This window comes from Aythya ferina, assembly GCF_964211825.1.
Source record: "Aythya ferina genome assembly, chromosome: 1".
NCBI lineage: Eukaryota > Metazoa > Chordata > Aves > Anseriformes > Anatidae > Aythya > Aythya ferina.
The window spans coordinates 207295561-207320269 of NC_140296.1; the positions used below are offsets into that span (position 1 = coordinate 207295561).

General features: G+C 42.3%; 1 protein-coding gene across 5 annotated transcripts in view; it reads right to left on the reverse strand.

Annotated features, from left to right (window-relative positions):
- Nucleotides 1-1499: 1499 nt before the first annotated feature.
- The window catches only part of GOLGB1 (golgin B1), a 68411-nt gene continuing 45201 nt past the window's right edge, over nucleotides 1500-24709 (reverse strand). For 4 of the 5 annotated variants that reach the window (XM_084507056.1, XM_084507054.1, XM_084507055.1 and 1 more), the window contains 9 exons: nucleotides 21758-23708; nucleotides 19561-19739; nucleotides 17672-17837; nucleotides 16423-16554; nucleotides 14702-14860; nucleotides 14478-14572; nucleotides 13685-13819; nucleotides 4128-4233; nucleotides 1500-2875 (listed from right to left, as the gene is read on the reverse strand). In XM_084507056.1, coding sequence (XP_084363182.1) covers nucleotides 2741-2875; nucleotides 4128-4233; nucleotides 13685-13819; nucleotides 14478-14572; nucleotides 14702-14860; nucleotides 16423-16554; nucleotides 17672-17837; nucleotides 19561-19739; nucleotides 21758-23708 — 3058 coding nt within the window. In that variant the 3' untranslated portion in view covers nucleotides 1500-2740. The remainder of the gene's footprint in view (nucleotides 2876-4127; nucleotides 4234-13684; nucleotides 13820-14477; nucleotides 14573-14701; nucleotides 14861-16422; nucleotides 16555-17671; nucleotides 17838-19560; nucleotides 19740-21757; nucleotides 23709-24709) is intronic. The other variant, XR_014688807.1, reaches the window with a different exon arrangement.

The following is a 24709-nucleotide window of genomic DNA, read 5'->3' on the forward strand; positions in this document are numbered from 1 at the left end:
GGTGGGACCTCACAAGGGCAGAGTAGAGGGGGACAATCACCTCCCTCAACCTACTGGACACTCTTCTTTTAATGCAGCTCAAAATGCAGTTGGCCTTCTGGGCTGCAAGTGCTCATGTCAAGCTTTTCGTCCACCAGAACCCCCAAGTCCTTCTCCACAGGGCTGCTCACAATGAGTTCTTCTCCCAGTCTGTACTCATGTCTCTGATTGTCCTGGCCCAAGTGCAGCATCTTGCACTTAGACTTGTTGAACCTCATTAGGTATGTGCATATATATGTACGCATACACATAAATGAAAGCTCTTCCAGGTCAAAAAATGTAAATACTCTTAAATAGGAATATGGAAAGGATGTAGTTAAAGAATCCTAAGCACTTAAAGACCAGACTCTTCAGTATGTTGCTCAGTGGTGGGAAGTGCACAATTTTGGAATGACTAACATGAATTACACTGGTTCAACACCAAACTTCTCAAACCAAAACTACCTCCTTTCCAAAGTGTCAAGTGATGCAAGCGCTTGCACAGTCATTTCTACTTGACACAATGACAAGATACTTGGGGCTTTTTGCTTAATCAAAAGAGTGGGCGGGACACATGCATCCACAATGGGAAGAAACAAAAGGCTGAAACATTCAAAACAGGAATCATCAGGTAAAATTCTCTCTTTCATTAGATCAAATCACAAATCTATTAGGTCTGTCTATGATTATCAGATTAGGAGATTCTTCTGAGGTTTTATTCTATTTATTTATTTTAAGCTCTAACCGTTCCGTCTGAAGGTGTAAGATATTTAAGGTCCCCAAACCAGCAAAAGGTTGTCTTATTTCAGTTTACAAGAAAAGCAGGTCCTGAATTTGAGTCATGTGCATCATGGACTGTAAGGAAACATATTTCACTTGTAATTCTTGCTCCTATTAAATGCACCACGACCATCATATACACATACATATCATATACAGTCTTACAATACCCTATTTACCGTATTACTAACTTTTGTTCTAATGGTAGTTAGATTATAGTAGTGAATATTAACAAATGTACCTGTCTTTGGCTACAAAGCTGAAAAAGAACAGTATGTTCTAACTAGTCCCACCTAAGTTAGTGGCATATTTCCATCTTGCTGATGCTAATGCCCCTGACTTTCTTGGGGGTTGTACAACTCTTAACAGGGTGCAGAGCTCAGTTAAATTTACGTAAGTATAAACAGAAGTAAGCCCAAGCAGATCTTCAGATTTATTGGAATTGCTTTCAAAACTAAATGCCTCTTTCCTTCTTTGGTCATTACAGATAAAGTGGAAAAAGGATGGTAAGTGAGATAGCAGAAAAGGTCATCTCCATGGATGTTCAAATAATATGAAGAAACATATCTTCTGTAAATAACACACAAGCAAGTGTACAAAAAAAGTGACATACAGTTCCATGGTGGTCCTGTAAAAGGCATTCTATAGCAGCACTACACCCTCAAGAGACCTCTGACATTTACATGACAACGTTACACAACTTCCATCTGAAAAATAATCTTTATTATATACAGGAGCACATGCCCTGGGAAGCTATAGGCAAAGTATTTGGTCGCAGAATTTTATGTAGTTGAGGAAATTCACACAAATCATCAAGGATAGTGCAAAAATGGCTATTTTGTGCCAGTGTTCTGCCAGAGATCTAATTATTTGAGCTACAATGATGAATTCAATCCATCCTCAAACAGAGTTTATTCAGTGACTAGAGACTCTTAGGTTACCAGCAATATCAAAAGAACTCTCTACTTCCCATGTGAAAAAATGCAAACATGAATAGTCCAGCAAAAGGCAGATACAATCCTTCTGGCAAGTACTCTGAACAGAGCGATGGCTTAGTCTTTGAAAAGAAACTGAACTAGCACTATCTTTGCATTCAACATTCTCCCTTTGGAAGAGGGCACTGTCTCAACTCCAGGACATTTTCAGGAGTTCTTTAGAAAAGCACAGCTTTTCGTGTATCCTATTTAATCAAGTCCATTTACATCAGTTTGCTTTAGTCAAACAAGTCCAATGATCACAATTAGTATTCTACACGCTTTTCTTAAAGCAACGATGCCAAAGACCTCAGAACTCTTCCATTCCCCAGCACATAGGGAACAGTTATAGTTAAGTTCTTCTGCATTTGATTTGGACCCACATACCACATTATGGAACCCTTCAACACAGCCTCTACAGGTTTAATCTTGTGACAAGGGTACAGTGGAGCAGAATGCAAGAGTATGGCTGCTCTCTTTTCAAGAAGTATGCAAGCACTTTCCCTCTTCAGTAAGAGGTACACTAATGCTATAAGCAGCAAGGTTATTAACTTGGAGCTAAACCGTTTCTTCCTCCTATTCCTTTTCAATAATTACATCTCTGACATTATTTTACAAGCCTGTCAGAGCAGACATACAACTGTTTTTAAACTAAGTGCTCAGTAGGTCCAAACATACTAATTTTGTCCCTGTTTCAATAGGCAATACAACTGAGCAGGAAGCATGATTTTGAAATTCATATTCCTGAAAGTGTCCACAACCTCCTTAGGATATGCATTTCAAATAGCTGCATATTCAGACAGCAAGCAACTTGTGTTCAGGTTGCTGGGTGGTGCTGCCCCTTAATGGCTGATTTGGAAAGGGAAGGCTTCTGGGAGGTGTGCTGGTTACAGCTACCTGGTGGATAGGGAGTACAGGCTCAGGAATTACACAGAGGACCGTGGCTCAAGAAAAGGCTGTTGTTCTGTTCATAGGTGGCCTGTAAAGCACAGGAAGAGCAGGGCATGGAGAGCAAGCAGATACATGGCCACTAGCAGAGGCAAGTGGGTCCGGGAACGGAAAAGAGAGCGTAACAAGCGTCGTAGTCCAACAATATTCCGAGTCTGGAAGAGAAAAAGAGAGACCAATCAGTATTAGGAATGGCTAAATCCCTAGCTACCTTCACCAAAAGTTCTCCATACCACAAAGATAAGATTGTTTAATCTAAATAAGCACAAATTTTCCCAAACCCATTTCAATGTCAGATTCGACCTCTAGAGCCAATCCTCAGTGAAATACTCCCCTTTCCTATTTTCAGGTTTACCCAGAAAACCTGCTCTCTTCAGATTTCTCATGAACTATCTCTCTCTAATTTCAAACAAGAAAGGACAACAGAATGCAGAATGTTTCCCCCTAACATTTTCTCTCTACAAATTTCTAGCCCTTCCCAGTGAAATACAAACAAATTGATCAATGGTACTTCTCTGCTAGAGACTCAAACTATTAGGAATCCTGATTCACCCATCCTCTGGGCTAAAAGAAGAGAATGGTTATTTATTTGATGAGATCTTTCATCCTTGCAGCTGACTTTGCATCCTGTTGAATGCGCCGCCCTATTGCGATCTTATACTACAGAGGCCTTCAAGGAATCCTCAGACAATGTAACATCTGCTGGCAACTTTCCATAACAAAGAGAAAACTGTCTATTCTAGTGACAAACCTCCAGCATTAGTAAAGGGTTCCATCCAGTTGTGGGTCTTGCCCTACTTCTAGCGTTGCTGCTCTTGGGAGCACCAACCCCAAATGCTGAAGAGATAAGAGGCCAAGCTCTTCAGCAGGGCTTATTCCTTAGCAAAACTGAACAAGTGGCTGTCAGACTCTTATTCAGTACAGTGAAAAAGCATCTCTCCACTTTGGATCCCAGCCTGACACAGGCTGAAAGATAGTGACTGAGGGAAAACTGAGATGGTTGCTAAATAAAAGGTCAGGCTCTCCAGACATTGCAGATGCTGGGCCAGTAACATGTATACTTTGTATGTAAGATGTTTGCACAGACTTTGCCTGTTGCTCACCACTGGGGCCTTGACTATGCCACAAGGAACCTGGGACCAGATTCTGGGCACAAACAATGCTGTTCTACATTTCAGTGGCTTCTGAAATTTACTCTGTTTCTGCAGATTGTAGCAGAGAAACAATTAGTATGAGGCTTTTGGCATGGAAAGCAGAGCAAGCCAAGAGCAGAAACCTACCAGACCTTTACAGACCTAAATATGCCTACAGAAGGATTTAGCTGCTATTGATTCACAGTTTTCAGTTCACCTTTTCTTACATCAGCCAAGATTCACATTATTGACAGCTGTGAATGAAAATTCTTACTTTGCTGAAACTATTATCCATGGAATCAATCAGCAAGGAATGCTCATGACCTGGAGTCATATCAATGCTACCGCTTAAGGAAGATGTCCACTCACTTGACTGCAGCCTGCCACAGAAACAAACAAACAAATGTTAAATCAACGAGTACAAGGATTGGGTGATGCAAGTAGCAGCAATCCTCTTTTATTTCATTAAATATGGTTTCAAAATTAAATTATTGCCTGATTTTCTGTAGGCTAGTGAAAATGTAACAGAGTTGGTATATTGCATTATTGTATCCATAATTGTTACACTTGCTCAGTGTAGCCTCTTTCTGTGTCCAAAGTCAGAGAAAAATGGAAAATTTCCATGTTGCATGATGCACAGATTACCATTCCTCACCAGTAGAGGGAAGTTCAGTTGTTGGCAGTGAAGTCCTTTCTCTCCTAATTTATGTCCTACAAATTCCGAACTCTTGATTTCTTTTTGGTGCTGCTTTTTCTCTTCGGGAATTTCAATCTCTAACTTAACTGAGGTGTCTGTGTTCTGCATGGGGGCTTTCAAGTGAAATTTAATAGCATGTGATTTGAAAGAAGACAGGGCATATGATTTAATTATCTTAAATTCCATTAAAATATTTTGGAAGCCAGCTTAGATCCCAACAATGCTGGTTGTTGCTAACTATTTCCCAGTAACAGATCTTCAAGACTGGTAAAATACTATTAAAGGATGAAATGCACAAGCAGCACCATCAAATCTTTGGGTTAGTGTTAGTGAAGTGAAATCAGTTGTAGGAGGTTTTCATAGATTTCAATGCTAGAAATAGCAAAGGTTATCTGAGTTGTGGAACAACCAGGAAAATTAATCCAGAATTCTTCTATCTAGACCATTATTTTTTGTCAGAATCAGCATTTGTGTCAGAAAGAAAGCCAATGTTTTGTTGTAAAAGATTCCAACAGTGAGATTTAAATAAACCTCTAGGAGATGCATGCAGCTCAAGTATCACAGAATCACAAAATCACAGAATCGTCTAGGTTGGAAGAGACCTCAAGATCATCGAGTCCAACCTCTGACCTAACACTAACAAGTCCTCCACTAAACCATATTGCCAAGTTCAACATCTAAGCATTTTTTAAACACCTCCAGGGATGGTGACTCCACCACCTCCCTGGGCAGCCCATTCCAATGCCTCACAACCCTCTCAGTAAAGAAGTTCTTCCTAATATCCAATCTAAAACACTACCTACAAACAAGTTAAGTGACAAAAAATACTTTTATAGTCAATGACAAGAAACAGGCATGTGACTCACACTGCCTAATCCTAACATCTAGTGTATGTCAGACTCCTTTTCTCTACTGACTGTAATGGTACCTGTCAAGTAACCGGAGATAAAGTGGGCATCAACAGCAAGGTTTTGGTAACAGGGAGCTGCAGAGGGAGACTGTGTGGTAGGAAGCCATGAATTGCCCTGTGCCATTGACAGATGTTTTCATCTGGCTTGGCAATGGCTGATGACACCTCACTGCATGCCAAAACATCAGAAGAACATATTGTGTGTTTGCTTATTTAAAGAAAGGGTGGTAGCTCATAGGGGCAGGAGGAGGACATGTGGACACAGAAGAAGATACAGGAGGTGGTATGTGGAAAGGAACATTCTGGGTGACACAGACGGAGATTCACTCTTGTAAGGAGACACTCTATGCTGGAGAAGGTATGTCTAGGACTGTGGCTCAAAGACAGGAACATGCTGGAGTAGCTACATCCCCAAAGGGACAGTGGCCTATGGAGGAAGCTACACTGGAGCAGGTACTCCCCTAAATAGCCTGCAGCCATGGTGGGAGCAGTAATGGGGGTAACCTGACTGTAATAACAAAAGGTCTGACAACTTGAGAGCCAAGCCCAAGAACTTGTCTCTTGGCCTAATTAAATGAGCCTGGGAACCAACATCCTTGAAGTGTGGCTGAATAACTCATAATGGGGAAGCATCCTGAGATACCACTCCGTTGATCAGTACAAAACAAGAAAAGGAGAACAACTTATCATCTGAGAAAGTGCGAATTGATGTGAGAAATAAGCTTTAGTTTAAAGCAAAATAACAGAAACAAGAAATTTTATTTATTGACTCTCTCAGGAAGAAGACCACTACTAACAGCACCTGTTGCTTGCATAACCATGCTGTCCTACTCCTTCTTATGTCTTAATAGTATAAAATGGGCTTGATTTTCACCCAAGACAGTTTTTCTCTTTGAGAAACTTCTCTTTGTTTCCTTTGTTCCCTTTTCCCTCCTTAAACAGGTTGAAGCTTTGCTGGAACTTTAGGTTAACTTTGTGACTTGACCAGGTATACTCCTAAACCCCCTAATACTCCTCAAGTGGTGACACTTCAACTTTGAAGTGTGACTCTGTTACTTTATTCCCTTTCTGGGCCCCTTAGGGTTGTCTGTATTTTGGGAAATTGTTTCGTTTTTGACCTGTTTGGTAGTCAGTCTTGAGAATTGTTTTATTGATATTACCACCATCCCCTTCCTTTGTTCCCTTTTAGGATCTGCTTGATGCATTCAGTACTGGTAATTATATGAATATGTATGTATATAATCTGTCATAAGTCTAGAATTGATAAGGGTAACCTATTGTAAGTCTGTTTACTGTCAAAGTATTGATAAGTTTGTCATAAGTATTTTCACTGTCACAGTAATACTGATAACTTTGTAAAACCTATAATTACTCCCAAATCATATCTGCTGTTACATTACTGATTTTCTTACCTCAAATTGCATTTCTACTACTCCTAAGTGATATTACTATTAATTGGTACTACATCCTTGACACTTGTTGCATATATGTATATCTATGCATGCTTGCTTCCTGGTAATATCTGTAATAGCTTGGTATCTATCTTTCATCTTAGAATCATAGAATCTCCTCAGCTGGAAGGGACCCATGAGGACCATCGAGTCCAAATCCTGACTCCACACAGGGCAACCTAACAGTTAAACCATACACCTTAAGAACATTGTCCAAACACTTCTTGAACACCAACAGTGTATCTTCAGTACAGAAGGGAAGGTCCAACTAGAGAAGGACGTATTTATTTTTTCCCCCAAAGTGACATCAATCAGTTTTGTCAGAAATACAATTCCATACGTATTTGCCTGATTAATCATAGCATTCTTGATAGTGGTGATTCACGTTGATTAGTAATAAATAGAAATCCTTAGTGAATAAAGCCTGTGTGTCCTCGTGTATCACAGAATCCTACAAACTCACTGTTACGATCATTATGATCATTGAGTCGGGCAGTTTCCTTCTCCTTTTGGATCACGACAGGTCAGTAAAGGAACCCGCAGCAGAGCAGAGGAAATAAGTAAGAAGCAAGGAGCTGCAGAAAGAAATCATTGCATACTGACTCCATCCTCTTGTGCTGCCTTTTGCCTCACTGAAGGGAATGAGTATAATGTAAGGTGCAAACAGGAGTGAGGACTAGGAAAGGGGGAGAAGTGTCTACACTGAAATTGAGCTGAGGGTAGGGAGAAGTGTTTACCCTATATTAATTGCTTCTCAACACCCAAAGTTTATGTTCATTGGCAATAAATTTAAATTCAGTGAAATTCCTCAAGTTTGTTTTGCCCAAGACAGATAGGTGCTTACTGAAGAGACAAAACCCTTGGAAATATTGGGTCTTGCCCTCTGTGTTAGGGAATGGATTGATTTGGAAAAGTTAAGGACCAGACCAGTAAAGAGTACCTTGTGGCTGGGGTCTACTACAAGCCAACTGATCAAGAGGAGCCTGTTGATGAGGACTTCTTGCTTCACCTACAAGAAGCATCATGCTCACACACTCTCATCCTGATGGGGGACTTCAACCACTCGGATGTCTGCTGGAAAAGCTACACAGCAGGCTGTAAGTAATCCAGGAGATTCCTAGAGTGCATTGAGCATAACTTTCTGGTTGATGTATTAGACAAATCAACCAGAAGACAAGCGTTACTGGACCTGGTGCTCACCAATGCAGATGAACTCATTAAAAAGGTTAACATTGGTGGCAGTCTGGGCTGCAGTGACCATGCCCTGGTTGAGTTTGTGATCTTGAGGAATACGGGCCCGGAGAAGAGCAAAGTCAGAACCCTGAATCTCTGAAGAGCAAACTTTGAGCTATTTAAAGATCTAGTGGATGAGATCCCCTGGAACACTGTCCTTAGGGACAAAAGAGCTGAACAGAGCTGGCAACTCTTTAAGGATGTTTTTATCAGAGTACAAGAACTCTCCATCCCCCTGTATGTATAAAAGACCATGCAGCGAGGCACGAACAGTCCAGGAGGTTCCTGCAGCGCACTGATGGTATCTTTTTGATGCAGGTGGTCGAGGAGCCAACGAGGAGAGGTGCGCTGGTGAATACTGTGCTTACAAACAGAGAAGGGCTTGTTGGAGATGTGAAGGCTGGGGGCACTCTTGGCTACAGTGACCATGAGATAGCAGAGTTCAGGGTCTTGCAAGAAGGAAGCTGGGCAAGAAATAGTATTACAACCCTGGACTTCAGGAGAGCTAACTTTGGCTTCTTTAGGGACCTACTTGGAGGAATCCAAGTCCAATCCAAGGAATGAGTCAGAAGGTCCAAGAGAGCTGGTGAGTATTCAAGCATCACTTTCTCTAAGCTCAAGAACTATATATTCCTATGAGCAAAAAGGCAAGTAAAGGGGGCAGGAGACCTGCTTGGATGAGCAAGGAACTCCTGGAAGGACTCAAATGGAAGAAGGAAATACACAGGATGTAGAAAATGGGACAGGCCATTTGGGAAGAATATAGGGACACTGTCAGAGGATTCAGGGATGCAACAAGGAAGGCCAAGGTCCGTTTGGAGTTAAATCTGGCAAGGGGTGCCAAGGACAAGAAGAGCTTTTTCAAATATATTAATAGCAGAAGGAAGACTAAGAAAAATGTGAGCCTGCTGCTTAATGAGGTGGATGCCCTGGTGACAAAAGATACAGAGAAGGCAGAATTACTGAATGCCTTCGTTGCTGAATGTCTTCACTTCTAAGACCAGCCCTCAGGAATCTCTGGTCCTAGAGACAAGGGAGGAAGTCTGGAGAAATTAGGACTTTCCCTTGGTCAAAGAGGATCAGGTCAGAGATCTCTAAGACAGACTTGACACCTACAAATCCAGGAGCACAGATAGGATGCATCCATGAGTGGTGAGGGAGCTGGCGGATGTTATTACTAGCCCACTGTCCATCATCTTTGAAAAGTCATGAAGAACAGGAGAGGTGCCTGAGGACTGGAAGAAAGCCCATGTGACACCAGTCTTCAAAAATGGCAAGAAACTACAGGCCAGTCAGCCTCACCTCCATCCCTGGAAAAGTGGTGGAATTACTCATCCTGGAGGTCATCTCCAAGCACATGGAGGAGAAGGTGATCAAGAGTAGTCAGCATGGGTTCACCAAGGGGAAATCATGCTTGACCAACTGTCCTGGTTTCAGTTAGAACAGAATTAATTTTCTTCCTAGTAGCTGGTGGAATGCTGTGTTTTGGCTTAGGATGAGAAGAGTGCTGATAACACCCCGATGTTTTAATTGTTGCAGAGCAGTGCTTATACCAAGCCAAGGACATCTCAGCCTTTCGCTCTGTCCTGCCAATGGGCAGGCTGGGGGTGCAGTAAGAGCTGGGAGGGGACAGATCCAGGACAGGTGACCCAAACTAGCCAAAGGGGTATTCCATACCATCTGACGTCATGCTAAATAATATATAGGGGTGGCTAGCCAGGGGAAGGGGGCTGGACTGCTCGGTTAGGCTGGGCATCGGTCAGCGGGTGGTGAGCAATTGCATTGTGCATCACTTGTTTGTACATATTATTATTATTTTCCTATTATCACCATTGTATTATTATTATTATTATTATTATTATTATTATTGTTATTATTTTGTTATTATTATTTTCCTGTCTTATTAAACTGTCTTTATCTCAACTCACGGGCTTCACTTTCCATTTCTCTCCCCCGTCCCAGAGAGGGAGGGGGGAGGGTGAGTGAACGGCTGCGTGGTGTTTAGCTGCCAGCCGGGTTAAACCACGACAGTCTTTTTGGCGCCCAACGTGGGGCCCGAAAGGTTGAGATAACGGCAGATGTGACCAGAGTGTGTTAAACTAAAATTGGTGTAAGTATTAGACCTGCTTAATAGTCACTTGTCCTAATGCTGATTGCTTTAATCTCAACTCTGCTGCGCCTGTTTTCCAAATTGAGTATTATAGTACATTATTTTCCGTATTTGCTCTCTGTCATGTTGTTTATCCTCTCCGGGCCCTGGTTTCAGATCATTATGGTACTGAGTGTTGTAGCAATGGCTTATGAGACGATGAGATATCTGGTCATGACTCTAACTTGGTATTTGTACTCAGTAACATCATCGACTCTGTATTTTGGAAACTGTATCTTGGAAACTATTAGCAATTATACCTATTGCTTTTTTCCATTAGGGAGTCAATCTGTGGAGGGGAAAGGGGAAGATATTTTTTCTTACTTGATTACTCTCCCTTTCTCCTTCACCACCCCTGTATCCTCCTGGATCACTCTGCCTTCCTCCTTCACCACCCTCTTACCCTCCGAGCTTGCTACAATAGTCCTCCAAGATATTGAATATCCTTGGGATACTCAGACCAGCATAGCCTTGGTGTTAATTAATTCTGTTCTAACTGAAACCAGGACACCAACCTGATAGCCTTCTATGCTGGAAAGACTAGCTGGGTGGATGATGGCAGAGCAGTGGATGTTGTCTACTTTGACTTCAGTAAGTCTTTCAACACTGTCTCCCATAACATACTCATAGGCAAGCTCAGGAAGTGTGGGATGGATGAGTGAACAGTGAGGTGGATTGAGAACTGGCTGGATGGCAGAGCTCAGAGGGTTATGATCAGTGATGCTGAGTCTAGTTGGAGGCCTGTAGCTAGTGGTGTCCCCCAGGGGTCTGTATTGGGTCCAGTCCTGTTCAACTTATTCATCAATGACCTGGAGGATGGAATACAGTGCATCCTCGGCAAGTTTGTGGATGACACAAAACTGGGAGGAGTGGCTGATACACCAGAGGGCTGTGCTGCCACTCAGAAGGACCTGGACAGGCTGGAGAGTTCAGTGGTGAGGAATCTCATGAAGTTCAACAAAGGCAAATGCAGGTATACCAAGGGCAGAATAGCCCCATGCACCAGCACAGGTTGGGAACTGACCTGCTAGAAAGCAGCCCTATGGAGAAGGACCTGGGAGTCCTGGTGGACAGCAGGTTTACCATGAGCCAGCACTGTGTCCTTGTGGCCAAGAAGGCCAGTGGTATCCTGGGGTGTAATAGGAAGAGTGTTGCCAGCAGGTTGAGGGAGGTGATCCTGCCCCTCTTCTCAGCCCTAGTGAGGCCTCACTTGGAGTACTGTGCCCAGTTCTGGGCTCCCCAGTACAAGAGGGAGAGTTCCTGGAGCAAGTCCAGCAGAGGGCTGTGAAGATGATGAGGGGACTGGAGCACCTCTCATATGAGGAGAAGCTGAGAGAGAGAGCTGGGTCTGTTTAGCATGGAGAAGAGAAAACTGAGAGGGAATATTATCAATGTGTACAAATATCTGAAGGGAGGGTGTCAAGAGGATAGGGCTGGACTCTTTTTAGTGGTAGCCAGTAACAGGACAAAAGGCAACAGGCACAAACTGAAACATGGGAAGTTCTGGTTGAATATGAGAAAACATTCTTTACTGTAAGGGTGACAGAGCACTGGAACAGGTTGCCCAGAGTCTCCTTCTTTGGAGATATTCAAAACCCACCTGGATGAGATCCTGTGCAACATATGCGAGGTGACCCTGCTTGGCAGTGGGGTTGGACCAGAGGATCTCCAGAGATCCCTTCCAACTTCAACCATTCTGTGATTCTGTGTAAGAAGAGAGGCAGGAAGGACAGAAACTGGGATGACTATGCAAAGACCTGTGGGTCAAACTGAGGTGGAAGAAAGAAATGCAAAGGCAGTAGAAGCAGGGACATGTGTCCTGGAAGAGTACAGGGATGCTGTCCAGATGGGCAAGGATGGGGTAAGGGAAGCCAATGCACAGATGGAAATGAGCTTGGCAAGGGATGCAAGAAATAACAAGACGGGATTCTATAGGTACATAGGCCAGAAAAGAAAGGCCAAGGAGAATGTTCCCCCTCTGATAAGAAAAAAGATAACAAAAAACCGCAACAAAAATAAACAAATAAACAAAAAAAACAACCACCAACAACAAAAACCTGATAACAACAGGCATGGAGAAGGTTGAGGTACTCAACAACTTCTTTGCCTCAGTCTTCACCTCCAGCCAGGCTTCCCACATTAGATGTTAAGAGGAAATTCTTCACTCAGAGGGTGGTGAGGCACTGAAACAGGTTGCCCAAGAGAAGCTGTGGATGTCCCATCCCTGGAGGTGTTCAAGACCAGGCTGAACAAGGCGCAGGACAGCTTGATCTATGGGGTGGCATCCCAGTGCATGTCAAGGGGTTTGGAACTAGATGATCTTTAAGGTCCCTTCCAACCCAAACCTTTCTATGATTCTATGAAATACCTGAGAACTCCTTTTTTGTCTTCATCCAATTCTCATATCCAAATTATATTTTCCAATAGTTAATATAATTCATTAAGAAAACTGTCATTTCTAGTCAGAATTTGTCTTATGTGAGTCTTCACTCAGTTGTCTCATTCAATCTTTGTCTACAGTTGAAGGATAGACACAGCCTAGTCATTTCAATGTCCAACAGCGTAGAGAACAGTCATACTTGTTCTGAGAAGCACAAGCCATGGGCAAAGGGGAATTGAGCATCTTGTTCTAGTTTATCTCTTATACAAACTTTGTGGTTGGAGGTCCGCAAGCTTGATGAGAGGTTGCTGAAGGAGGGAGTCTTGTGTTGGTGGGATGGCCCTGCTTTGGCAGCAGAGCAGAATCTTAAGGGCCACAGTCCAAGAGTGTAACCTTTTGCTTCATTATGTGTAACATTAATATTAAAGTTCACACCCCCGAATATGATAATGAGCTTAAAGAAGTACATGCTAACCATGTATGATTATAGTACTCAACACTTTACCCAAATCACGCTAAACGTCACCCCAAGAAAGGAAGAGATAATAGATAAGGTTAGGATATAAAAGAGTGTTAGGAGTTAGTGTACATGTATAGGAGAAGAAAAAAGAAAAAAGAAAAAAAAAAAAGAAAAAAAAAAAAAGAAAAGATGAAGTTAGAGTGAAGAGCTGGGCGGGGGAGAAGAAATTCTAAACGTAGAAGAGGATGTGACCTTTCTCCTCCACCAAGACAGGGACATCTTCTTGATAAGCTCTGTGCCTTTACCCTTTGTTGAGGAATAAACAGGATAGAATTTTGTTGGTGCTATTATAATATATTAGCACTACTGCAGTAAGTGTATTTATCAATGGCAATGCCAAATCTGTTATACCTGTCACATTATTAAATACATTAAAAACATTGTTGAATGTCATGTTGAACACATGAATGTAATGAAGTGCAGAAATGAACAAAGAGCTATGATCACCATACTCTTACGGTAATACTGCTCATTTGGTCAAGCTCCCTCACCTCCTGATCTGATCCTGTGCTGCAGAGAGTGCTTCCTCTACAGCAATACGACGATCCCGTTCTTCCTCCAGTTGCTCCTCTAAATACCTCAGATCTTGCTTTGTGCTGCTGTGTAAATTTTCAGTTTCAGACAACCTGTCAGAAAATAACCAAGCACATGTGAAAAAATGGTCTAATTCACAGACTATTCTGTTTCTATTCAATAATGCAGTATGTGAACAGATTCCAACTCCCTTCCACTTACACAGAAAATGGGTATTTTTCATGAATATATTTAAATTATTTGGAAATAAAGAGTGAGAATATAAGTCTCTTAAAGATTCTGTGTCACATCTGGAAGGAGCTTCTTGGCTTTGTCATCCATGACCCCACCTTCTGCTAACTGTTTTGAAAGGGCACAATGAATCATGTGCTAAGTTTCAACTCCAGACATACTAGCAACAACAGTGAGACCAGGCTAACAACTCACAACATGGATACTAGGCCAAATTAATATACTTCGGCAGCTACTGAGGAACCAGCCCATCAAATCAAAGATGGTAGTTCGGCTGGTAATGGTGAACCAGAATTGCTACTGAACGTTGTCTCTTTACTGTTTGAAGTTCTATGCAAAGAAACAACTAAATATAGCTGTCAAGCATGTGACAGTACCTCCACTTCAACAAAGTCCTAGGGTGGAAATGAGCTGTTGAAAGCTCTGACAAATGTAACTCAACTGTGCTCTTTTCACCCTGAAGATCTCCATCAGGACTAACACTCTTCCTGGCCCCAAAGTTTCTTAGGTTTTCTTTACCTCAGCTGCAACTCCTGTAGTTCAGGTGTGTAACTCCCTCCAGGCTCATTCTTTTCTTGGGGTGCTCCAGGAGCTGCATCTGTTGTAAAAGACTCCTGAGAGATAGTATGAATATATAGCATAGGGCACTGAAAGATGATAGAAACTAGCTACAATGCTGCATGCTGAGTGGAGCCATCTGCAGTAAGTTTTGCACTCTCTTGCACCCAGAGGAAGACTCTTACCATGCTCTTGTCTGCAGACTGCAGCTCCTGGAGCTGCCTTTCAAGCACCAAGCAGCGGTTCAGAACCTCATTGTAGTGCTGGTGACTATCACTGATGTTTCGACTGCTACCACGCAGCTGGAGGGAGAGGGCATTTTTCTCTTCAAATACCTGAGAGAGCTGAGAAGAGAAGACAACTGTTGAGTAAAGAACTCAAATGTTTTTGTGAAAGTGAAATTTTCTGTGTAACTGAGGCTAATAATTCTAGTGGGAACATAGGTATTACCACATTGTACATTTCTAAGGTTCATACACCAGTGACAATCTCCAACAGTAGCTTGTGGCTAAAATTTCCAGCATACCTTTACTTTCTGCAACTTGGTGCAGCTTTGCCTGAAGACAGGCAAAAAAGTCATTGAGTACCTCGGCCGCCTTCTCTGTATGCTGGATAACTAGGTCTCCCATTTCCTTCTGGAGAGGGCCTGCAATTTCCCTAGTCATCATTTTATCACTGACAAATCTATGGAAGCTTTATTGCTGCCTTTCTCACTCTTCCTCCTTCCCCTGCTTCCCTTCACTCCCTCTCCCCTTCCCCCCCTAACCCTTCATCTAGCTATCAGTTAGACAAATGAACTGCTACATAGGCCCAAAATTGGTTGGACTCAAAGGTAGTGGTCAATGGCTTGACAGACAGCAATGGACAGAATACTCCTCTGGCCTGCTTGAGGTACATATTGCTAAGTACTGACAGCAACATAAATTGACACAGTACAGCATCAGGAAATTTGCAGTCAATATTGAATTTGTGGGATTGGCTGACATAACAAAGACTGAAACTTCAATCTAGAGGGACCTTGTACCAACAGAAATCTTTAGTCCAATAAAGGGAAGTGCAAACTTCTGCACCTGAGGCAAAACCCATGCATCAATACAGGATAGGAAGAGCCTGTCAAGGCAACAGCTCTGCTGTGAAAGACAAGGGAATTACAGCAGCTGCCCAGCTGAATACAAGCCAAGAGGACACTCTCACTACGGACCAGGAAAATTGTATCCTGGGTTACATTAGGAGAAGTAAGGCCAGCAGACTGAGGAATGCTACTACCTGATCTGTTTGGTAACAGTAAGACTGCACCTGGAACATGGTTATTAGTGTTGGGTCCTTGTTTCAAAATGGACAGAAAGTCCAGAAAAAGGCTACAGTGACAGTCAAAGGATTGAAGCATGTGATGCCTGTGAGAGCGGAGCTGCTCCATCCTGGTAAAAGGAGGCTAAAGGGTGATTTTACAGTCTTTTACAGTTACCTTAAAGGGAGTTGTAAAGCAGGCAGATCAAAACTCTTTTTGGTAGTGGCAAAAAATATAACAACAGACCATAGACTGTGGCTTAGAGAAGTCAAGCTGGACATTAAGAAAAAACATTTTCATTAAAATTGTAGAGCAGCATTGGACAAGGACCGAGAGAGGTTCTGGAATATCTGTTCTTGGTGGTTTTTACCACTTGGCTAGGGAAGGGCATGGATGACTTGATCTAATGTTCCTGACAGTGCTGCTTTGAGCACCAGAAGGGTGTACTAGATCATCTCCAGAGGTCTCTCCTAACTAATATTTCTGATTCTGTGTTTGCTTCAGTGAATGCCCACAAAACCAGAAAGATCTATTCTTGCTCTCTGAGCCTTATTCAAGCCTACCCTCTTCCTCACATTCCTCAGCCCAAACTCTGTGAATAGAAAATATTATTTGTACCTTACTGTTCAAATGCTGAATTCTGAGCTCTTTTTGGTGCAGTTCTTTCAGGCAGTCACTTAACTGGGCCTGGAGATGCTTTGTCTCTGTTTCTAGGCTTGAAAAGTCCCCTCTCAGAGCTTCTGGAGAAATCTGCCAGGGAAAGTACAATGAAAAACATTGTGCCAATCCATTCTCATATTAGTCCTCTTCAGTACTTCAAGGTTAAAGCCCTACATTATTCCTAGGCCTGGAACTTGATGGCAAATGGCAAATAAATAGAAATAACCCAAAAGCCATCTGAAAAGCTAAACAATTAGGAACGATCACTCTACGTGCACATAGGATGAGTCCTTCTCAAAAGCTGTCTCAGGGTTGTCTACAATACAGGAAGTAAAAAAATTTTATGAAAGAGAACAGGAAAACAAGAAAAACCACAAAGCAATGACCTGATTACTCTCATTCAGCACAGACTAAAAGGTTAGCACTGAAAAAAAAAAAATATCACATGCACATTGTTTTAGCTTTTTCTTTGCGTATATGCATGTGTGTCAAAGGGATAGGGAAGGTTTCCTCCCTACTTCACTAACAGAAAAGCTTTTCACTGGACCGTTACAGATATTGTCAGGAGAGTGGTTTCCTTATTCATAATGTTAAGGTACTGCACATGCAGCAGGGAAGTCTCTTTCCCTAAACCAAGCAAAACAGTCAACTTATTCCACTCTTAGGACTGCCATATGAAGAAAAGAAGGCAGAAAGTGCAACATTCAATCCTCAACCTCTCTGGGCTTGAGTAAGGATTGTAGATTCCTGTCATAGTACAAACAACAATAAAAATTCTGTAAAAGACTTAAAAATTAGAATGCGAAACTACAAAGGACTAAAACAGAAAATAAGATTTCAGACTCAAAAACAGTGCAAGAGGCAACTCTAAAATAGCCAGATCGAAAGACCTGAGAAGATCCAAACTGCTCAGAGGAACAAAGGTGCCTATGAAGCCCCATCTCTTTGACATAACCTTATATGCTCTTCCTATTATTCACTTTTCCTAATGTTTCAAGAAAGAGAGTAAAAGAGAGTTTTCTAAAAGTTTTCAACAATTCAAGTTACAACATTGGTATAGCCCTTGAAGGCCACGTAACTAAATACAATACTATAGTCTGGAAAACTTTTGACCTCCAAGATCTAAATATAAGCAACACATGCTACTTTGGCTGAATTTCAAACCTCACATTTCCATGCAGTACAGAATCTATATATTTCTACTTACCTTCTTTTGGTACTGCTCCTCTACAGTTTGAAACTTGGTAAGGGGCAGCCTCATTTCTTGCATGATCTTTTGTAAATGGCTCAGCTGCTTGTCTTTTTCTGCTATGACCATCAGGTACTGCTCTTTGATGCTGCAGATCTGCTTTTCCCAAGTAATTTTCTCTTGTCTGCAAAGCACCATGCAAAGGAAATTACCAGGAAATTACTAGTATTGCTTATGACATCCAGGCACCCAGCTTAGAATGAGACAAGAAGGATTATAACTATTTCCTACCACTATTACATGCCAGATAGGAAGTTTTGTAATGAAGACAAACTGAAACAAAAACCACTGAAGTATAAGAACCTTAAAAGCAAGTGCTGAAGCGAGTCCAGAGAAGGGCAATGAAGCTGGTGAGTGGCCTGGAGAACAAGTCTTACAAGGAGTGGCTGAGGAAGCTGGGATTGTTCAGCCTGGAAAAGAGAAGGCTCAGGGGTGACCTTATCGCACTCTACAGGCACCTTGAAGGAGGCTGTAGCGAGGTGGGGGTTGGTCTATTCTCCCACATGCCTCGTGGCAGGACGAGGGGGAATGGGCTAAATTTGTACCAGGGGAGGTGTAGGTTGGATATTAGGAAGAACTTCTTTACTGAAAGAGTTGCTAGGCATTGGAATAGGTTGCCCAGGGAGGTGGTTGAGTCACCATCCCTGGATGTTTTTAAAAGACGTTTAGATGTAGAGCTTAGGGATATGGTTCAGTGGAGGACTGGTTAGTGTTAAGTCAGAGGTTGGACTCGGTGATCTTGGAGGTCTCTTCCAACCTTGATGATTCTGTGATTCCGTGATTAAGGAAGTGTTCTCCATTCGGCTCAACAGTGCAGATTTTTCAAGGCTCATAGTTTTCATATTCCAGGACATTGTCTTGTTCTTGCTGAACAAAGAGCTTTTTTTCTAGGATGCTATTAACAATGCCTCTTGTCATTATAACATTAGCACTGCCTCAGTCACATATGCACAAGAACCACAGCATGGATCACAACATGCAGACTTGGGGCCTTAGTATCACTTGTGTTGTAAAAGCTATCCAAGAAATAACCCTTTTCTTCTATCAGGTGATATATAAAATTTGTAAGCTGCTTCACACTTAATGAGATTTGTTTAGTTTGGAGGTCAGATTTGCAAGGAAGGGAAAATGAGCACTAAAAGCTGTTATATAACTTTGGACAAAGATAAGCCATACATCTTTCTACAAACTGCCCCTGCTTCTCCCCCTCCTTCCCCTTTCACTCCAGGTTCAGTCATTCTTGCAGTCATTCTTCAGGATCTCTGAAGTATCTGAAACATTTTTTTCCCCATTTTTAGCACAGAGCCTATTTGATTAATTTTAGTCCAACGAGAGACGACAACTTACTAGACTTAAATTATAGACATTTTCAAATACAAGACGTAAAGCAAGTGAAACAAAAGATTAGACAGTCATACAAAATGAGTATTTTCTATACAATGATATCAGAAAGATAATAAAGAGTGTTCATTCTATTATCAGCTTTGACCGGAGAGTGCTATAATTATATATAAATAAATTCCAATATAAGAAACAGCTTAAGTTTCCTCTGAAGCAGATGACATTGGCCACCACTGGAGGAAGGAAATAAAAATTAAAAGGCCATTAACTATTTCACACAGGCTCTTCCTTCCAGTATGTCAGGTTGTAAATCTCCACCCTAAGCCTTAAGTAAAATGCTGAACAAGGGAAATGTGTGCCCACTCCTGAATAGGGCAGGTGATTTCGTGACAGTAGACACATGTAAGGCTGAGGAACTCAATGCTCTCTTTGCCTTCTGCCCACAATGGCATTTGGAAAGAAATGATACATTAACATCTCTGAGACAGTAAGAAGATAATTCTCACCTAAGCTGCTGGAGCTCCTGCTGGTAGAAAATACTTTCTTGCTCCAGCTGCTCTTGGAGATGGTGCTGTTTTTCTGCTTCTTGCTGATATTCCTGTACTTGTGCCTTTAAGCGAGAGTTTTCAGCTGATTCTATCCCAACTAGTACGTATTGCTGCTGCAGATTCTTCAGCTCTCTTACCTTTAATTAAAGGGAAATATCAGTGTGCATGACAACTGAGCAAGCAGCTATGTTTATTATTTCCAAGTGTTTAAGAACATTTGTCACTGTGGCATCTGGAGAAAAAGTCACATTCAAATGACAGATAAACTAGAAATTGACATCAGTGATAACAACAGGCTACTAAGAAATGCTCAGAAAAAAAAAAAATAAAAATCAGAGAATTCTATTGTGAATAACAGCATAGTGAGTTTTGAGACCTTTCATGAAGATTTGACACACATCAACAAAAAGACCCTGGACTACGACATTAATTTACGTATACAGAGGAAACCATAAAGTGAGATAGAAGGAGCTGGTTAAGAAAAAATCCTGAAGATGGTACTTAGTATAAACTAGGGCACTGAGGAACTAAAATCCTTCCAACAGTCTACTCTGACTGGAATTAGAATAAGTTGTCATTACATTGCAACCAGTTTTTGAGGTTTAGATGACATGACTGAGTCTGGAGACATACATGTAGAAGTACTTAATGAGCCAGATCTCTCTACTAAGGCTCTCTCTTAGTATTAGCAGTGCTACACAGGTATGTAAGTTCAACAAAACAGTAGTAGAAGAGAAATAAATCTACAAGTAACTGAGATATTAAATGGACAAAAATGGTCCTTTGTGAGGATTTGTGAGGATCCACGAAGATGATCAGAAGGCTGGAGCACCTCTCCTCCAAAGAAGACAAGCTGAGAGAGCTGGGGATGTTCAGCCTAGAGAAGAAGAGAAGGCTCCGGGCTGACCTCATTGCAGCTTTTCAGTACTTAAGGTGGGCTTATAAAAAAGATGGAGGAAAACTTTTTGCTCAGATAATGACAAGACAAAGGAGAATGGTTTTAAACTAAAAGAGGGGAGATTTAGATTAGAGGTTAGGAGGAAGTTCTTCACTCAGAAGGTGGTAAGGCACTGGAACAGGTTGCCCAGAGAGGTTGTGGATGCCCCATCCCTGGAGGTGTTCAAGAACAGGCTGGACAAGGCCCTGGGCAACCTGATCTAGTGGAAGGCATCCCTGCTCATGGCAGGTGGTTGGAACTAGATGATCTTTAAGGTCCCTTCCAACCTGAGCCATTCTGTGGTTCTATAAAAAAAAAGAAGTGTTTAAGACAGTATCACAAAGTACATGTATGTGGTGAATTAACAGAACAAAGAGAAAACTAAGACCAAGCATCAGTCGAAAACGGTGGTAAAAGTCTGTCATCTGAGCAGCAACTAGAAGTCTAACCGAGCTGCATTGTGTCAGAGAATACACAAAGACAGACACAATAAGTATGCAAGCAAGGATGTTAAAATGAATTTGCAATGTCTCGTACCTGTCTTGAGAATCAGAAATCACGAGGAGAAACCAACCCTTGTGTTAGATTACTAGCAGACTATAGCAAAGACAAATGCACGAGCTTCCACAGATGGAAGACTAACAGGGAACACATACCTTACTTCCATGGTTCCACGTTTTAAAAGAAACTAATAAGAGAAATTACTTTGCAAAGTTAACTATGAAATCATAAGTTTCCCTATGTCAGAAAGGGTAAGATAGATGGCACATACTAATTTAATAGGATCCGATGGAGTGCACCCACAAGCAATGAGGTCATTGGCAATTCTCAATTACCTTTGAAATATCATAGTGCTCAGCAGAGGTTTCTGAAGACTGGAAGAAGTATCATCCCTACCTTCAAGAAGGGCAAGGAGGAGGATGTGGGAAACTGCAGGCTGGTCACCCTCACCTCAATCCCTAGGAAGGTGATGAAGCAACAAATCCTTGAAACCATTTCCAGATACAAGAAAGAACAGGTTGGCCAGGGGACTTGTGGAATATCCACCACTGGAGATACTCAAAACTCAAGTGGACACTGTTTTGGGCAACCTGTTCTAGCTGACCCTCTTTAAGCAGAGGTGTTGGACTTGATTTCCAGAGGTCCCTTCCAACCTCTGAAGATCCTAATCTCCTACGGAGCTTTAAATAAGAGCAAGAAGAGAAAACAAGGACGTACTAATCTGTCTCTGTCATTCTGCAAGGAGGACAGTGCCTTCTTAAGACTCTGCACTTCTGAAGGACTGGTCAAACTGCTCCCTTCTGCTCGCTGCTTCTCTTCTTCAATCTTACGTGTTTTGTCCAATTCATTCAGCAGACGGTCTCTTTCATCCTGCAGGCTTGCCATAGCCTTGGAGAAAGATTTGACTTGGTTGGAAGAGCACTCCAATTCTGAAGACAAATGGAGAAGCTCATCATCTTTGGCTCTGAGCTTCTTATAAAGTTTCTCAATCTGGGCCAAGAGACCTCTTTCATCAGCGGCTTTCTGCAGTTCTGTCAGCTCAGATCTCAATGTGTCTCGGTCCCTGGCAGTAGAATTTTGATCCTCTTGTAACTGAACCATCTTTTTCTGAAGCTCCTGCACTAGACTCTGTTGTTCCTCCAAGTCTGCAGAGTATTTCTGTTTCAAAACTTGAAGCTCTTCATTGGCCTGGTCCCTGCTATCTTGAAGAGAGCTCATGGACTTCCCAAAAGACTGAATTTGGGCTCTCAGATCTTTGTTTTCATCTGTAACTGCAAGGAATTTCTGTTCCATTTCCATCAGGTCCCGTGCCAACTCTGCTACTCTCTCCTCTGCTGTTTCTGTTTCATTCCTCATTATCCCTGCATCATGATGCAGGTACTTTAATTCCTTTTTAAGCCTGTCTTCAACCTCTCCCACTCTTTTGGCTGCATCCCTTTGAACACATACTAGTTCTTCCTCAAGTTCCCTTATTCTTTTCTGTGAGAGGGCAAGCTTATGATTGAGTTCTTGTGCCTCTTCCTCCCGGGCCTTCAGTTGTGCTTGATACTCAATGATAGGACCCCCCTCACATAATGCTGCCATCTCACTCTGTACCCGGGACAGAGAGGAAGTAAGGGTTTCAACCTCTTGAGACATACTGACTTTATCCTCTCTCAAGACTTCCATGCACTTCCTGAGATTATCCTGAGCATTTTCAGACTCCTTCAGCTGTGTTTCTACTATTGCCTTCTCCTTTTCCAGAGTCTGGATCCGCTGAAGCTGTGTTTTGAGAAGTTGTTTCTGTTGGGAGTCCTTTATTGAAATTACTTGGTTCAGATCTTCTCTGTACCGCACCAACTCTGCACTCAGCTTGGCATTCTCAGAGTTGAGGTCATCCATCTGGCTATGAAAACTTCTGATTTCTTCCTTGAGTTTATTATTTTCAGCTGCAGCCTCTTGAATTAGCTGGTCTTTTTCCAATATTATAACAAGATGACGTTCCTCAAGTTGCTTGTAGTCTCTCAGTACACGATCTCTATCATCTTGCAAAGATGACATGGATTTGGTGAAGGATTCCAATTGTGCCTTCTGCTGCTTATTTTCTTCTCTGATTATCTTAATCTTTTCAGTGAGATGATCAAGTTTGTCAAGAAATTTGTTCTTCTCATTTTCCAATGCTTTTTTATCTTCTTCCTCCTTTGTTAGCCTATCCTCCATCAATGTAATTTCTTCAGAATATTGCTGCCGTAATTCAGATAGAGCTGCTGTAACTGCTTCTTCCTTGGCAGACAGCAAACTAATGATCTTTTGATCTTTGGCACTGGTTTCTTCATGCAGTTTATTTGTTAAATCCTTGGAAGCCCGCAGATCAGCCTCAAGCTGTTCACAGCTGAATTTAAAATTCTGGATACTGGTCTCTTGCTGCTTGACCATACTCTCCAGCTCTTCTCTGACCAATTCACATCTGGCAAAGGAACTCTGCAAGTCAGCAAGTTGGTCTCTCAGGCTCTGGATTTCTGACTCCAGTTTCTGCTGTTCATTCTGAGACTCCTTGAACAGTTTCTGAGACCCTTCTAGCTGAGTTAAAAGCTCCTTTTTTTCTGCCTGCAATATTTCGCATGTCTTTTGATGATGCTGAATTTCTTTCTTATATTCAGACTCCCAGTCTTTCTTACTGCATTCCAGCCTGAAAACAGAGAAAAGAAAACCAGTCACAAATCAATGAAGTATCTCAGTATTCAAAACCACACAGAAAAACCACACAATTAGTTTTACTGTAAGAAAATTATCTAGAAATAATTATCCTGGCTTGTATCAGAAACAGTGTGGCCAGCAGGTCTAGGGAGGTGATTGTCCCCCTGTACTCAGCTCTGGTGAGGCCGCACCTCGAGTACTGTGTTCAGTTTTGGGCCCCTCGCTACAAGAAGGACATCGAGGTGCTTGAGCGGGTGCAGAGAAGGGCGACGAAGCTGGTGAGGGGCCTGGAGAACAAGTCCTACGAGGAGCGGCTGAGGGAGCTGGGCTTGTTCAGCCTGGAGAAGAGGAGGCTCAGGGGCGACCTTATCGCTCTCTATAGGTACCTCAAGGGAGGCTGTAGCGAGGTGGGGGTTGGCCTGTTCTCCCACGTGCCTGGTGACAGGACGAGGGGGAATGGGCTTAAGTTGCGCCAGGGGAGTTTTAGGTTAGATGTTAGGAAGAACTTCTTCACTGAAAGGGTTGTGAGGCACTGGAACAGGCTGCCCAGGGAAGTGGTGGAGTCACCATCCCTGGAAGTCTTCAAAAGACGTTTAGATGTAGAGCTTAGGGATATGGTTTAGTGGGGACTGTTAGCGTTAGGTCAGAGGTTGGACTCGATGATCTTGAGGTCTCTTCCAACCTAGAAATTCTGTGTGTGATTCTGTGTGTGAAATATCCAGATTATTAGCTTCCCTCAATCTAAAATTCAAAGTATCAGGCGCTCTTCTGGACCTCATACACACCAACAAGCAGCTTGTTGGGAATATGATGGTCAAAGGCAGCCTTGACTGCAGTGACCATGAGACAGTGGAATTAAGGATCCTGAGGGCAGGGAAGAGGGGGGAAAAGGAAGCTCACAACTCTTGATTTTCATGTCCCCTCTGCTCAAGCAGGGACACCTAGACCAAATTGCCCAGGGCCATTTCCAGATGGCTTTTGAAGATCTTCAAG